This window comes from Girardinichthys multiradiatus, chromosome 5, assembly GCF_021462225.1.
Source record: "Girardinichthys multiradiatus isolate DD_20200921_A chromosome 5, DD_fGirMul_XY1, whole genome shotgun sequence".
NCBI classification, from domain to species: domain Eukaryota; kingdom Metazoa; phylum Chordata; class Actinopteri; order Cyprinodontiformes; family Goodeidae; genus Girardinichthys; species Girardinichthys multiradiatus.
In genome coordinates this window covers 48,038,581-48,056,339 of record NC_061798.1, presented here as the reverse complement: position 1 = coordinate 48,056,339, position 17,759 = coordinate 48,038,581, and the positions used below count along the sequence as shown (strand labels likewise).

The following is a 17,759-nucleotide window of genomic DNA, read 5'->3' as shown; positions in this document are numbered from 1 at the left end:
AGTCCGCTGAATCTGCAGAGCATGAATATGCAATATCCAACCTAAAACTAACTTCGAAGGTCATAAGTCTGCGGTTTTACGCTTTTAAGTCCTTATCCTCATTACTGCCATGAATAAGACAAAAACTTCCTCATAAAGCCCAAAATTGTAACTTCTCCAGGCTAATTTTGGAGCTTCACCATCCAGACAGCGGCATCTCTCCTCTCTGCTTCTCCTGCCTCCTCCCCCTCACATCAGAACCCCTGAGCCTTATTTTATACGTTCTGGATGGGCTGTGGTCCAGATAATTATCCTAGTGGATCATTTTAGACATAAGAAACATAAATAAGACATTCTAACATATATATTAGTAAAAACTTTATTAGTATTTAGTTTATTTATTCTTTTATTTTCAATTTATTTTTTTATCATTTCACGCACATTACTTTAATGTGACAAAGTAACACAGTAACGTTAATAGCAGCACAGCGCACTACACTCATGGCTGTTCTCCAGTTTGTGTTTTAGATTGTATTTTATATATCTGTTATTACCAGAAGTAAAATGCAACGTGGTTATCTTTCTGGCCCATAAAAAGTGTGTTTGCCGTCATCTTTTAGTAACATCTGATCACTGACTGGCCCTCGTCTCCTGTTTCCTGTTTGTTGACAGCTATACAAGGAGCTGAGTCAATGCTACCAGGCTCTCGTGTCTAGCGAATCTAAACTCCGTCAGAGTCACCAGCAGCTCAGTGCCAGGATGGTCCAGAAAGACGAGCAGATCTCTGAACTCCAAGCTCAGCTGCAGAAACAACAGGAACAAATCCAGCTTTTGCAGCATCACGCTCCGCAGGCACCTCCCTCAGCAAACAGGCAAACAAACTTTAAGGTAAACTCCCGGCTGATTGCGTACCATCTACCACATAAACAGCAACTCTAGTGTAATATTATCAGTTGCATGCAAAATGATTTCTGTCTTTGTGCAGCACGATGACCTAATAAACAGATTTTATTTTGATTCTCTGATCAGCCAGTTCACCTCTGGCTGTTGTCTGAACATCATCAGGTGCAAAAACAGCTATGTTAAGGCGGATTAATGTGTACTGTAATAATTGACCCACACCAGCATGGCCTGTAGTGGTGGTCTATAAGTCTGTAACTCAGAATCAGTTTTTTGATTTTACACAAGCTCACCCTTGATCTAATCGTCTCTCTTTATCTTTTATGTCAGTTATCTGATCCTCTCTCCTTCTCAGACCCAGGCTCTGATTTACCTACTTTATTAATCTTCTTTATCTCCTACCATCCAAGTAACTTTGAGTCCTTTTAAACGCACTCTGGTCAGATTAGACTGACAGAAAGGAGGTGAAGGGAGGTGATTTGATTGGAGGCCAGTAACGTTCTTGAAGATGATGTTAGAGTTACAATTCTACATCTGTCAGTCAGCGGGAGTTTGACTTCAGTTCAGCACCTTTGAAAAGCCACCCCAAGGCGATAGAGACCTTTAATAGCATTTAATGATATGGTGATGGGTGTACTTGGACCACACACCTTCTTTAGAAAGCAAGACTTGTTTTATACTTTGACAGCTTATGCAGGTTTGTTATGGTCTATCTAAAACTTCAGCAGAGTGTATGAAGGCACCAGTTCACGGCACTGTCACAGTAGTCTCTACAATGGGAGGAGTCAGTATTGCCACTATCAACTCAATAACTCAATAAAATATAATAAATGTGTTTTTACTTCAGAATATCTCTGTTAATGGGCATCTTATCTGCTTGTCTGCGAACCAAATGTTATTACACTTTTTGTTCATATAGAAGTACTTTTAATCATTACTGAATCCTGCACTTAACAGTGGAATTAATCCTGATTAAGAATTTTACTGGTTGCCCAGCACTGATAGATATAGATAGGTAAAGACAGATAGATAAAGCTAAAAAGATGGTGAACAAATAGATGAGGACAGATGGAGAGAAATGGATAAAAATGGAAAGATAAATATAAATATGTAGATATATACACAGACAGGTACATACAGGAGTGTTTGTTCAATAACTTTTAAATTATATTGTGTTTATATTGACTTTTATATGATATTGATTGATTGATTGCTGCTCCAAGACCAGAATCCTAGAGGGAATCCTGCCTGATGCTTAATCTTAGTGGCTGAGATGCTAAAGCTCATGGAGGATGATGAGGACATTATGTAAGGGTAAAGAAAGAAACGATGTGGTTTATTCATGATTCATTTCATTAATGCAATTTTCATCAAGAGTATTTGTCTGATGTTGTGTAGCCCTGCAGTATTTGTTGGGTAATATATTTCAGGTGTCAGACATTCACACTTTGCATTCCAGCAGCATATTGAGCCCGTTGGATGGAGTCTCACTGCTGTAGATACACACACCTGACACGGGTGAAAGAGTCCAAGGTGCTGAAGGTCTCAGGAAGCGTTTGAAGCATCTTTATGGCAAATAGGAAAGAGGAAAGAGAGGAACTTATTGTGACTTATATCGCCAGTTGAAAATTTAACAATAAAGAATCATTCCTATTTTCATGCAGCCCTACTGTTGGCAGCACTGCTGAGGAAAAGTTAATTACCTCTTTAGAAATGTCTTCTTTTGCTGTTTAGTCACACTTATTATCAGACAAAAATAATCTGATAAATACAAAAGCCTCAGTTTTTAAACAATTTCATTAATTAAGAGAAGAAAGCTGTCCAACCCATTCTGGTACTAGGTGAGAAAGTAATTACCTGTTGATGCATCTTAGTGGTAATGGTTGCAGCAAGCGTTCGTGATGACAGGCGGTGAGTCATTTACATCACTGTCAAGGGAATTTGGCTTGCTCTACTCTGCTAAAGTCTTTTCATTCAACTGCAGCATTTACTTTAAATTCAACTCCAGACTTTGACTAAGCCACTCTAAAACCTTTATTTTTGGAGCTATTCAGATGTGGACTTGCTCTGAATGGCAAGTTGGACCATTGTCCTGCTGCATAACCCAAGTGCATTTTAGCTTAAGGTCACAAACTAATGGTCAGACATTACCTGTCAGGATTTTCTGCTAGAGCAGCATTCATTGTGCTATTTACTTCACACATTAACTTCATGCATATAACAAAGAAGATCCATTAGAAACAAGCAGAACAAATCTCATGTTGGAATCAAGAATTCTTTCAAAACATTTAAACATCAGTGCCAGGGACATCAGTGTGCACAGGCATACAAATTTACATCATTTACAAAATTATAAACTGGGTTAGGGTAAATGGCCACACAGATAGTTTATTGAACACCGCAAGATGCTGCAGTTTGCATAAGAAGTCTCCTAATCTGCTCTAACTTGATTCAGTTTGAATCGTGTCCTATCTCGGCTTAAGATAACATTTTCCAGGAGTCGTGCAATATCTTTCCCTCCACAGACAGTAATTATTTAATTTGATCATCGGTTGATATTTTCAGAAATTACTGCGCCCAGACTGTGGAAGTCAAAAGATATCAGCTCAAATGTTAAGTGAGTTACAATCACCATATCTCACTTAACCCGGTTAATTAAACCTGCAGTAAAGTCTAAATGGTTCATTTAGTCAGTAATTAAATACAGTTCTGCAGCGTTCCCTCAGTAATTAATACTACAGTACATTTAGAGGAGATGCAGATTGTGCTCTGTGTGTGGATGTGTGTAGAAATGCTGGGTAAGCTTTAGGATATACAGTACAGTATGTAGGTTGGTAATACACCAAATATCCAGTGTGGCTAATTCAATGTTAGAACTGAACTTAGTTTAATAAGAGCTGAAACACTGAACAGAATATTTACAAAATATATTATGTAACAGGTCAAATAATTATGCTTTAACTACTATTTCTAAACATAACTACAAAGTAATACGCTGCTTGGATTTGATTAACTGATGCCACAGTCGATATAGTGACTTTTAAGAAGTATTTATAGCTTGTGGACTTTTTTTAAGTTTTGTAATTTCAGTGTCTTTAACGCTAACTTAAGTGTCTTTTGTTGGGATTTTATGTGATTGTGCAATGCAAAATTGATCTATGGTTTCAAATCGGTGAAGTATGGCATCCATATATATAGTCAGCCACCTTTACTCTTGATACCCCAAGATAAAATGTAGTACCACCAGTGGCCTTCAGAATGCACCTAAATGCCATCAGAGTTCACTTATGTGTAATTAAATCTTAGTACAAATAGGCTTTATACCACAATGATACATGGTGGTGGGAGCATCATGCTGTGGGAATGCTTTTCTTCTTCGTGGATAGGGAAGCTGGTCAGAGTAGATGGGAAGATAGATGGAACTGAATACATACTATCCTTGGAAAAAACCTACTGGATGCTGCAAAACACTTGAAACTGGGACAGAATTAGTGTTATACTGTACCTCCATTACACTACTTTGTAGCAGCATTTCAGTTCAATAGAAAATGACGCTTCCACATCACCTATCTTTACATTTAACACTGAAATAAACCATTTGTCCACCAGATAAACCAGCCTCCCACATGTCGAAAGATTCCTTCCGTTGAGCGCTGCAGATCTCACAGGCCATGTAAACCGTACATATGTAGCACCACAACAGAACAACGCAACTGCGGCTCAAAGTTCGCAGCAAGGGCCCAATATTAACATGACTTAATCTCATACTATACCATGCATCAAAACTATGAATTAACACATGTGGAATTATATACTGAACAGAAAAGTGTGAAACAACTGAAAATATGTCTTATATTCTAGGTTGTGAAGTGAAAACCATTTCAGGTGACTACCTCTGGAAGCTCATCAACAGAATACCAAGAGTGTGCGGAGCAGTAATCAAAGCAAAAGGTGGCTACTTTGAAGAACCTAGAATATAAAACATATTTTCAGTTGTTTCACACCTTTTTGTTCAGTATATAATTCCACATGTGTTAACTCATAGTTTTAATGCCTTCAGTGTGAAGCTACGATATTCATAGTTATGAAAATAAAGACAACTCTTTGAATGAGAAGTTGTGTCCAAACTTTCGGTCTGTTCTGTACTTCAGAGACATGACAGGACTTCCTGTTTCACAAAATCTCCTTAATTTCTTCGAATTTTGACCTGCGTTGTTTTTCAAAATGCCAGCATGCATGGCTGTCCACTGTCTCTACATGCTCATCCAGGAGGAGGGAATGCTGCAAGTCTGGATGCAATCTGCTGGGTTTCCTTAGATAGAAAAACTTTTTATCCAATTTGAATAAATAACTGAATCTGACTGCACTGTTCAATGGTTAGGATTAATTGGAATGTATGAACCTGACTGTTGTGAAGTGCCTTGAGACGACATGTGTTGGGAATTGGCGCTATATAAATAAACTGAATTGAATTGAATTGTTAGGGCAGATTCCATTTTAATTTTAAATGTTTTTGTTGAGAGTTGCATTGGAGGTGATCAAAGTGGTGATCACAATAGGAACGCAGATGGAGGACTCAATGCTCACATAAAAACGCACCACAGTGACTGCTTTGAACACCCCTCCCACAGAAAAACTGGTCAGGGTGGGGGGGTAGAAGAGAAGAGTGGCAGAGGAACACCCATTATGGATCATATTTACACGTTTTTCATTTTTAATTGTACTCTTCACCTTAAGACTGTGCCAACACTTAAAGGTCTGCTGAAACAAAGACTGGAGTGTAAACAGATTAGGGGTCATGATTACAAGCAAGAGCTTTCTGTAATGGACAAAAATTAAAACAAAAAGCATAGATGGCCTGAATGAACATTTCCTAATTACAATGGTCTCCCAAACTGCCTTAAAGTATTTACAGTTGTCTGGTTTCTGGCTGCTAACAGATCTGAGCAGTGATTAAAGACTAACATTAGAATCCATTACAGACCTTGGGCTTTTTGGATGTAACACAAGGCTGAATGAGGGGTATGTTGGTAATAGTGTGGGCAGTCGTTCAAATCTGTTTGATACGCTCATCATCGCTGGAACAGAAAAATAAAGCATCTACATTAAACTGAAAACATATCTGTCAACCCATTGCAGGAAACATTAACAATTTTGTTGTTATTATTAACAAAATGAATGAAGCTTTAACACAATGCACCAGAGACTCTTACCAGATGATACTAATTTAAAGGTTTCTCTGAGGTCCGACATGACAGTTCTTCAATTCTTTTAATTATTATTATTAATCACTTATTAATGATTAATAAGTGCAATAACAACTGCAGGTTCTTTGATAGAAGTGGTAGTTATGTATACAGCCCAAAATGAATAGATTTCATGAATACCACTTGCATGCATCGAAGCATGTATTACAACCTTCAGTCTGATTTTACTCAACTCAAAACAAAGTGTCAAAGAACATGCTGTTTGTTGATATGTTTCAGGCAGGAAAAACTTGTGATTTACTTAATTAACAGGGAAAACGTCTAAATGTGCAGATCGGGTCAGAGCTGATATCGATTGCTTAACATTTGATTGGTTCATCATTGTTGTTTAATCCCTAAAACTCTTGACAACATTGGTTCTTATTCCTGCCAGAGAGATGAAACCAAATATTAACTTTATAGAAGAAAAAAACATATCTTCATCAACATCTGGCATTAAATTGACCAAAGTTCTTATCTTTTCTTACCATACGTTGTTTTTTTTTCTTCTCACTAGTTATTTATCTCAAGGATTTTAGGTGTAGACGTAGAGAAGCCAGGTAAAAACAGGATCACATAAAGTCACGCTCTGTTCAGACAGGTTACCTTTGTTTTTAGTCCTTGTTTTAATCCTTGTTAGCAGCATTCTTAGAAATTATGAAACGTTGCTGTTTTGTTTGAGATGCAATATTAACATCTCACTGCAGTAGATGCTGTTTTAATGGAATATGATGAAAATTCCTAAAATACTTAGTCGTTTTACCCATTTAACTAAATACTGTTTTTTGTTTTTAACACGTTTTCTGTAATTAGAATCATCAACATAAGTTTAGGTGGTAGTGTGTCTGTTTGAAGCTACGTCCAGAGTGGGAGACACACTGACGGCATGGACGCCAGTGGTGTGTTTTACAAGCTCAACAGCTCTCATTAGACGAGAGCCTCCATGTAGCACAGCCCGCCTCATTAATGAAGAACAACCATGTGCTTCTGCTGCTGCCGCCGCTGCTGCAGCGAGCTGCGCTCACTCGTTAAAGCAAAGCCGAGCGGGTCAAACACAGAAAACATCCAACACCCCGCATGCTGTCCCTTCCCACCACACAACCGGTTAACACCAACCCTCATACATATATTCACATGCACATTCTTTGAAGAAACACCATCATGAATACAAAGTGCACCTGACCTGGTTGGGAGATGGGACCCCGTCGCCCTCGCTCCTCAGGTTGATCCAGTCTTCCTGTCACTCTGCTGATTTCTGTGGAGGTGATTGAGTGAGCGTGTCTGTACATAGTCGTGTGTGTTTTTGTGAGTGTGTGTGTGGCTGGATGCCTCCTGATTATAGCTGTTCCATAATTAACAGGGATCAGATTTGTTTTGTGGCATAAATGGTGCATGTGTAGAACATTAGGCCTGGCAAGTCTCATTTCGGATTCAGCTCAAGGGCTCGGCAGCAGACGGGTCACGAGCTTCAGGGAGCACAATCACCAGCCTCGCTCCATATGGCCTCGCTTGCTGCATCCTCACCAGCGCGGGCCGCGAGTGCCAGACGAGATCCCCCAAGAACCTAATCGTGTTCAGTAATTACTGAGACCGGCCTTTTCTCTTTTGCTCCCTCCCTCAGACTCATCCTTTTCACAGGCCTTTTTTCCTGCACCTGCATATTCTCTCACATCTTCTCCCCTGTCTGATCGTTGGACTGTGTTTATATTTACCTTTTTATGTCTTTCTTCCTCACTAAAGTTTCTCTGTTTTCAGATAATCAAAATCAGCATGTGGAGAAAGATTGAATGAGGAAAAGTCAGACTCTCCCACATCAGTTAATTTCTAAATTGCTTTATGTGGTAGATGCTGAAAAAACCCACTTCGTCCTGCTGCCTTCCTGGAAATTATAAATAATTGTAACAGATGTGCCAATATGGCCGGCCTCCAATAAACGAGGCCCCAGATAATTTGACCAGCCCCCTTTGACAGGCCAATTTAATAAAACATGAACAAAATCTTCCTCACTAATAATTTATCATCCCCTCTCCTCCCATTTGGTTAAAGTTGATTACCCTGGCAGTTAACAAGGTCACGCCCAGATGCCAGGTTTCTGATAATGCAATCAGGACATGTTGGAGAAAAAAGGTGATGACATCCTGCGCAGGGTTCTTCACGACCTGGCCTCCATGTAGCACTTTATGGATGCCTTTGTCTACAAACTTTTATTTTGACGTGCTGTTGATAGCAGCTCACGTTTTCTTTTAGTGTTTCACACTTTATTTTTTTTTTTTTATCAAACACTTCAAAAAAAAAAAAAAACAGATGTAAATATTTCCAGGTGATGAAGTCAACATTAATGTCAAAGTGTCTCTGTTCACACATGAATACACCGTCGAAAATCACAAATGCTATGAAACGTTCTAAGTCAAACACTAAAATAGAATAAACTATATAAAACTAGTTTTACAAAGAGGTAAACTAAAGTGTCTGTTGGGTGGTGGTGCAGTTGTTAGCCTTGTTGCCTTGCAGTAATAGGCTCCTTGGTTCAAATCCGGGCCTGGGGTTGTTGGAGTTCGCATGTTCTGCCGCAGAATGTTTGGGTTCTCTGCTGGTACTCCAGCTTTGTGCACTTTTATGTTAATTGGTTACTCTAAAAAGGGGTGAGTATAGACAATGGATGGATAAACTAAAGTTTACATGCTAAAATGTATATACCTTCACACTGTATGTATGTATAATAAATAATTAACTGACTTCTTCACATTTAGGCTGCTGTGAAAAATGTTTAAACACACCAACATATGAGGGAGGATCAGAAATTGTGAGACAGCCGCTTTAGAGTTTTTCTGTCAACATGGTTCCAGGGCTAGGTCAGTGCCGGTGCGGTGTTGGTTCTTAATTGGTTCTGAGTGAATAGAGCTGAAGGAACCGTCTTGGAACCACATCATTCATCACTGATTGTACAGGAAATATTTGATCTTAAGTAGATCTTTAGAGACGGTTTATCTCCCTAAACCACATTATTTGACAGATTACAGATGTTCTGATATAGACATTCTGATTTATAATCATGTGTGATATTTATGAACATACTTTGCACTGCAGACTAGAATTTCTGGGCTGTTCTTGGTATAGCGAAACTGTGCTTCAAACAGGATCTACACAGTTGTTCTTAAGCAGGATTTTAAACACCACCTGTTGATATGATGGTGATGAAGACCTGTGTTAAACATGAAGCTTCAAATCCTAATAATAAACAGTTGTGAATGTTTACTATTTTATAGCTGTTGAACCTCTGTGTGTTTCTACTTTTATTCTAAATTAAGCAGAATGTAGAGTACCCCACATAGGACTGATGTTTTAGCAAATTATGATTATTGTAAACTGGTTCCAGAGTGAAAGAAATTGGAGCCATAAGAGTCAAACCATCTCTGGGTCATGAAGATGATATTCCCAACAATATAATTGGTTTCCTGTGTTCCTGAGCCTGTCTCCAGCCCCTGGCAACCATGGGTCTTTCCTCTGGCCCAGCGAGGAATCGGTGCTTGGATAGCACCAGCTGTTTGGTGTTAGATCCACTGCTTTGCTGGTGGAAACACAGGAACGGATGCTAAAACAAGCACAGGAGTGGGTTTGGTGGTAAACCTCCCGTAAGTTTCTTAATCCTGAAAGAAGTTTTTTTACCTTACATTTACTGAATTGTGATCACTAACTACAGTTTTTAGGGTTTGCCGCGTTCCAAATTGTCTGTTTTACCCATTTTAATGTGATCCTCTGTATCTTTCACCATATCAGATAAAATCTGTTTGGTATAATCGCTGACATATATTTCTCTCAGACTGTTTCGACAAGCAATAAAATATGGCATGCAATCTTTATTAAAGAGAAACTCCAAAAGCCTGTCTGAATATTTGTTTTGCTAATATAGTCTCTGTTTTCTTCCAGGCTGGAGCTTTACAGCAAAATACTGCAGCTCAGTTTGGTTGGACCTCAACTAAGGGGTCAAATCCAAGGCCAGAGGACAGAAATTTCCATCAGCGATCCACCAGTAGTGTCAGAAGACTGCAGGTAGGCCAATGAACACTACTGGCAATTACAGCTAAGTTAGCACGTGGGTGAACATGCCCACACAATTTGCTCAGATTAGATCAAAGCCGTAGAGGAGGGATACAAAGAAAACGGTCTGTTGAGAACCATGTGATTCATCAGATTCAGCCTCTGCCAACCTTTGTCCCAGACTTCCCAACACACACACACTCAGAGGCCCCTCCTACTGTGACCAGGCCGGCGTGTGCTGCTGGTTTCACGCATGCCTTGGGCTCAGACACCAGCTAATTTACCGCTTCAGCAGTACATTATGAGCAAGAAAAGAAGCTTTTGATCTTCTCAGTATCCCTTTCATAAGTTTGGCAGGACAAGTTTCTAGATGGCCTCACTCACTAAGAGATGGCCTTAAGAAACATTGCTTGATTTCTTCACATGTCCTCATTATGTCTTAAATAAGGCACCTCTCTACTTGTTTTTACATGTGTAATATAATGATACTGTTAAACCCATTACGGTCCACCTGCTTCTCCTAAAAAGGTTTGCTTTTCTTTGGAGACAACTCCTACAGTCAGGCTCATAATTATTTGGACAGACAACTTTTTCTAAATTTGGTTCTGCGCCTCAAAATCAAACAAGACTTTTAGTTTTAACTCTGTAGGTTGAACTCAAAGATAGAATAAAAATGTGACGAACTAAAGCATTTCTAACACAATCTCTTTATTACAGGGGCTGAAAGGTAACTGTCCAAATTAATTAACTGAAGATAAAATGCTCATTCTAATACGTGGTTGAAAACCCTTTACAATGACAGCCTGATGTCTTGAACTCATGGACCTCACCAGGCGCTGGGTACCGTCCGTTTTAACGCTCTGCCAGGCCTTTACTGCAGCAGCTTTCTGTTGCTGCTTGTTTGTGGGCCTTCCTGTCTGAAGTTTAGTTTTTAACAAGTGAGATCAGTTGGGTAAAGATCACAAAGACACTGACTTGGACATTGAAGAATATTCCACCTCTTTGCTTTAATAAACTCTTGGGTTGCTTTGGCTGTATGTTTTGGGTCATTGTTCATCTGGTGCCCTAGGGCCACTGGCAGCCATCCACCGTGATTACATATGATGTGGTTTGCTTTGGATCACGGGCTGTTCCACGTCTTCTCCATACGTTGTTCTTGCCATCATTCTGGTAGTGGTTGATCTTGGTTTGATCTGTCCAAAAAATGTTCTTCCAGAACTGTGTTGCTATTCTATCATTTTTTTTAGCGAAGTCCAAACTAGCCTTTCGATTCTTTAGGACCATGAGTGGTTTGCACCTTGTGGTTAACCCTCTGTTTACTTTCATGCCATCTTTTTTATTCGTATGCCTAACTCTTGGAGAGTGTTAGGCATACAGGCACTGGGGTGAAGAGAGCGGGAACAAATGCTGCACAGGTCGCCGGGGTTGGGACTTGACCCAGGGACAGCTACGTCGAGGACTGAGGCCTCCAAATGAGTTGTGCGCTCTACCGGTGAGCCACAATATAAATCCAGTTGCTGTCGTGTTGCTAAATTCACCAGTGCTTCCTCTCCTTCTCAGGATGTACCAAATTGTAGATTTTCCACTCCTGTTATTTTACCAATCTCTCCGTTTTGTTATCTTTCTGTTTTCCCTGCTCAGAGTTGATAATTCATCAATAAGAAAGAGACTGGGCAAACATGGCCTCCATGGAAATATCTGAAGACCAAAATCACTGCTGGGCAAAGATAAAATGGAGAGCTGTCTGCCAAAAAACCTGATCCTCCAAACATTTGGTGAAAGATTCTGATGAGACAAAAGTGAAACTATTTGGAAGGTGTGTCAAACATGTTGGTGGTAGTATGATGGCCTGGGGCTGCTTTGCTTCTTCAGAACCTGGATGACTTGCCGTAATTGATGGAGCAATGCATTCTGCTTTCTACCATAAGATCCTGAAGGAGACTGTCTGGCCATCAGTTCATGACCATCAAGAGCATTTGAGTTGATCAGGAAATGCAGGCCAACAAATCCACCTCTGATTGGCTCACAAATAACCAAATGAGGTGGCATAGTCAAAGTCTTAAATCTGATGAAGATGCATGACTTTAAACAGGCCATTTATGTAAAAAACAACCGCTCCAATGTTGCATAAAACAATTCTGCAAAGATGAGTGAGCCAAAATAATAAAGACTTATTGTCAGTTATCGCAAACACTGGATGGCAGCTAAAAACGGCTCAGTCAGGTATTATGTTTAGAGGGGAATTGCTTTCTCCCTTAAATACTTTTTTTAAAACTCAGTTTTATATTTGTCTGATTTTGTTTTGTTGATGATCTGAAACACGTAACAAAAAGCAAAAATAGAAGACATAAAAGCTTAAAGACTTTTTTACACCACAGACACACACACTGCATAAAACCTGTTGTAGAGTAAATTCACTTTAAGCTAGACTTTATAATTGGTCATCCCTTCTTTAAGGATAAGGTTTGGATTTCCTATTTTGGCGTTTGTCTTTTCCCTGTTGTACTGACAGGCTAAGCCAATTGGCTTCCTCTTATCAGGAATATGCAGATCAATCTGCTAATTAGTTGCATAAAGTCATTAAGGCTGAGTTAGAACACATGGTTGGTACCCATGCAGGCATGTTCACAGGACCTGGCACACCAGGTCACTAGGGTCAACTGTGGCCCGAAGGCACATTTCCAAACATATCCCCATTAACAACCATTTTCTACCCATGTACTTAATCACTGGTTATCTGTTTTTTTTTTTTTCTTAGCATATTTTTATGAATTATGGAAATCAATAATCAGAAAAATCCAGAAATCTCAAATATGATTTGTTTAATTGTATTTTACTTTCTGAAGATTTCATCTTACAGTCGTTTTTTCATTAATTGTGGTTCTGACCTTGACTTGTAATAAAAGACAGATTATGACCCCAGAGCAAACCAAAATACATAACTATAAACGGTAGGTATTATAGTTGTTGGAGACATATTACCAAAGTTCTTACAAACTGTAGATGGTAAGAAAATACTTACATGGGCACAATGGCAGAGGCTCATTTTTGTTTATTGCATACTGAGCTGAAATAGGACTGAAATGATCCAAAAGATTTTACTTTTTTTTTTCTCTTCTCTTCAGAACCTTAATAGTGGCAAACCTAGCAGTTCTGAGTTGTTTCTCCCTCTTTGTACCTTTTTTAATATACAGTTGGACTCAAAATTATTCCTACCACAGACACATTGAGATTAAAGTCATCTTTCTATATGACAAACAAGTTTCTTCTGACTGTAAGTGACATTAACATTTCGGAGTACCCCAGCCAGAGTACCAACTTTGGACTGAATTCGTTAGAGGATCTGTGGATGGAGCTAAAGATTAGGATGATAACAAGGAGGCCCTCCAACCCCAAAGACATGGAGCTCTTTGGGAAAGAAGATCGATTTAAAAAAAGTACCAGTGTAAAAGGAAGCATTAGATTTGTGTGATGCTTATCGTGATTATTAAGAAGAAGATAAACTATTTTAAACATGCAATTAAAAAAAAAAACCCACATAAAACGGATTCTCCTTCTTCATTTTTGATCATCTTTTGGGAGATGCCTTTGTCATTCCCAATAAGGAAAAAAAACAACGTTTTGGTTCAATGAAATAACTTCAAATCTAAATTTGCCAGGGGTGTGATTGATTTTGAGGTATGCTGATGCTGTAAGCTCCATAGACACATCTGCATCCGATGCATATGGCCTATGAAATGTCTGATTTTAATTTGAAATCCCGGACCTGCCATAGTTAGGGACACTTAGTCTCCATCATTGACATTAGGTGTCACTAACACAAAACGTACTCCAATCTTTTGGCCCAACAACAAGACAGATCCGCTACGTGGTTGAGAAGATGGGTGGACCTCTAAGCTGCCGCAGCCTTTCACACATGACCTTCTTGAATTGGCCATGTCCGAGAATGTTATAAAATAAACTTGTGTCACACTTCACTGCTTCTCACCACCTTGGCTTTGTCACTTCTTTCCTCTGCTGCCGTGCCACCTGGGTCCTTAATGCCCTGCCTTGCAGAAGTATTTAAACACTTTGAACATTTTTCCCATTTTGTCACCTTGCAACCACAAACTACATATAGAACAAGAACGAGGAGCACACCAGACAGATGAGGAATTCAGTTTAAATTTAAGTTAAGTTATTAACCCAAATTCTCAAGCTTTAGGAAGAGTTACTGCACATGGTGGTGGCAGAATCAGGCTGTAGGGATGCTTTTCTTCTGCAAGAATGGGGAAGCTGGCTGGAGATGAGATGGATGGAACTGAATACAAGGGCACCCTAGAAGAAAACCTGTTACAGGCTGCAGAAGACTTGAGACATCTTCCAGCAGGACGACAACCCTAAACATTCATGGAGTGGTTCAGATCATGTTCTTCAATTGGAATGGCCCAGTCAGCTTCTGCAAAACCACTTTCCTTCCACTTCAGATTTACGCACTGCTTTATGGTCCTCTGTAATAAAAAAAAAATTCTAATGAATTTCATTCTGTTTTGTGGGCATAACCTGGCAAAATGTGGAAACATAAAAAGGTTTGAATACGTTTGCGAGCCACTGTCATTCCCACCACAAAGGTAATAAAGAATCTGAGGCCTGACTTGAGAAGTATCTTCAGGAAGACATCCTCTTGCTGTTCAGTAATTTTAACAGACACCCAACCTGCAAGCGTTGATTAAAACACAATTCTGGTGGATATGTTGAACTTGTGCACAATCTCATCATTAACCCCCTCGCTTTATCCTCCTCCCTCTCCTTTACTCCTCTGCCCAAGGACTATTGGGCATTTAGTCGCATTGCATATTTTAGCCTGCCATCTGGTCAGCCCTCCTTGGCACCGCATGGGGCCTCCTATCCTCTCATATTCATATTCCACTAGCATATTGTTCCCACTGCTTTTGTACAGCATGGCCCCAGCGCTTCTCCATTTCTTTATTTCTTTCTACAGAAGAGACTTGCTAGTGAACTGCACCCCCTCCTAATCGGCAGCTCTTCCAGTTGTCCTATCAAGTGTAACCTGGAGGCCCCTCGTAGAGCAATTAGAGCGGCCTCCCTGCCCACCTCTTGTAATGAAGCCCAGCACATTCTGGAATCTATAGCCCCTTTAGTCTCCCCTAATGGGACATCATTATTGTCAAAGAAACAATGTAAATGGAAATGAACATACTCATTAGCCAGTTGCAGGGAGAAACCTTTGCTGCTCTCAGCTTGCAACTGCTGCTTCCAAACACGCAGACACACACAGATGTGCACCTCCTCCTTTCAGCTGCTGCAGACTACTGCTCTGACTCTCCTTATTCCTCTGGCAGCGTGTTTGTTTGTGTGTGTGCATATGTGCGCACCAGGCAAGGCGATGTTCATGTTTTACTCGAGGTGAAAAGGGAACAGGATGAACACATATAATTCCATTATTGGCATTCACTCAGCGTTTCTGCAGATGTTAATTGCTGCATGGGTTTGTGAATGTCTTTGTAAGTGAAGTGTGCACAAGTTTTCAGCTCAGTGCTTCTTTGCTCACCTTTCCCAGGGTACACCTGTGCAGCGGTCCAGGTCTCTCTCCCCAGCCAGCAGTGTGGGGCTGAGTAGTGGGAGGAGGATCGAAGCAGAACAAAGAATTCAAGACCTGGAGGAGCTGCTGCAACTCAAGGTAACCACTAACTAAATATTTTAGCATATGCAGCTCTGTGCAAAAGTCCTGGGGCACTAAAATGCTCTTAAACGCAGGGGATAAACCAGTGTTGTGTTGACACATAGCAGAGAGTTTAGTAAAAAATATATTTTAAATAGAATCTTAATCTGTTGCCAGCAATGACACCATATGTTCCTATTTCTAAGAAAATATAAAAAAATGCCAAACCTAACACAGACTTTTAACATGGCAACAACTTAATGCTCACCTTCTACAGATGATCCACATAACCCTGTCTTTTAGTGTTTAACCCTTTCTCTCTCCTAGACATGGCGATTGACTGAGCTCTCTTTCAGACTCTAACCTTGAAAACTGGCTCAGAGTTTATCTGTTCTTTCTTTCTAGGTGAAACGACTAAAGGAGCTACATCCATTAACATTTACTTTTCCTTCCCATAGAAAGTACTCCTGGATCAGTGCTTCTTTGTTCTCTTTGTGTCTCTGCTCTGTTCTCTCAAACCCCCAGTCAGTCGTGGCAGATGGCTGCTCACACTGAGCCTGGTTCTGCTGGAGGTTTCTTCCTGTTAAAAGAGAGTTTTTCCTCTCCACTGTCGCTACATGCATGCTCAGTATGAGGGATTGCTGCAAAGTCAACGCCAGTGACTGTCCACTGTCTCTACATGCTCATCCAGGAGGAGAGAATGCTGCAAGTCACTGACTGGATGCAATCTGCTGGGTTTCCTTAAATGTTTTAACCAATTTGAATAAATAACTGAATCTGACTGCACTGTTCAATGGTTAGGATTAATTGGAATATACAGGTCCTTCTCAAAATATTAGCATATTGTGATAAAGTTCATTATTTTCCATAATGTCATGATGAAAATTTAACATTCATATATTTTAGATTCATTGCACACTAACTGAAATATTTCAGGTCTTTTATTGTCTTAATATGGATGATTTTGGCATACAGCTCATGAAAACCCAAAATTCCTATCTCACAAAATTAGCATATTTCATCCGACCAATAAAAGAAAAGTGTTTTTAATACAAAAAACGTCAACCTTCAAATAATCATGTACAGTTATGCACTCAATACTTGGTCGGGAATCCTTTGGCAGAAATGACTGCTTCAATGCGGCGTGGCATGGAGGCAATCAGCCTGTGGCACTGCTGAGGTCTTATGGAGGCCCAGGATGCTTCGATAGCGGCCTTTAGCTCATCCAGAGTGTTGGGTCTTGAGTCTCTCAACGTTCTCTTCACAATATCCCACAGATTCTCTATGGGGTTCAGGTCAGGAGAGTTGGCAGGCCAATTGAGCACAGTGATACCATGGTCAGTAAACCATTTACCAGTGGTTTTGGCACTGTGAGCAGGTGCCAGGTTGTGCTGAAAAATGAAATCTTCATCTCCATAAAGCTTTTCAGCAGATGGAAGCATGAAGTGCTCCAAAATCTCCTGATAGCTAGCTGCATTGACCCTGCCCTTGATAAAACACAGTGGACCAACACCAGCAGCTGACACGGCACCCCAGACCATCACTGACTGTAGGTACTTGACACTGGACTTCTGGCATTTTGGCATTTCCTTCTCCCCAGTCTTCCTCCAGACTCTGGCACCTTGATTTCCGAATGACATGCAGAATTTGCTTTCATCCGAAAAAAGTACTTTGGACCACTGAGCAACAGTCCAGTGCTGCTTCTCTGTATCCCAGGTCAGACGCTTCTGCCGCTGTTTCTGGTTCAAAAGTGGCTTGACCTGGGGAATGCAGCACCTGTAGACCATTTCCTGCACACGCCTGTGCACGGTGGCTCTGGATGTTTCTACTCCAGACTCAGTCCACTGCTTCCGCAGGTCCCCCAAGGTCTGGAATCGGCCCTTCTCCACAATCTTCCTCAGGGTCCGGTCACCTCTTCTCGTTGTGCAGCGTTT

At 40.3% G+C, this 17,759-nt stretch overlaps 1 protein-coding gene across 5 annotated transcripts in view; it reads left to right on the top strand.

Annotated features, from left to right (window-relative positions):
* The window catches only part of cntln (centlein, centrosomal protein), a 138,616-nt gene that overhangs the window by 20,094 nt on the left and 100,763 nt on the right, over positions 1-17,759 (top strand). For all 5 annotated transcript variants that reach the window (XR_007038359.1, XM_047366182.1, XM_047366185.1 and 2 more), the window contains 3 exons: positions 652-867; positions 10,053-10,175; positions 15,724-15,843. Coding sequence is in view for 4 of the 5 variants with exons in the window: in XM_047366182.1 (XP_047222138.1) it covers positions 652-867; positions 10,053-10,175; positions 15,724-15,843 (459 nt within the window). In the remaining variant the exon portion in view is untranslated. The remainder of the gene's footprint in view (positions 1-651; positions 868-10,052; positions 10,176-15,723; positions 15,844-17,759) is intronic.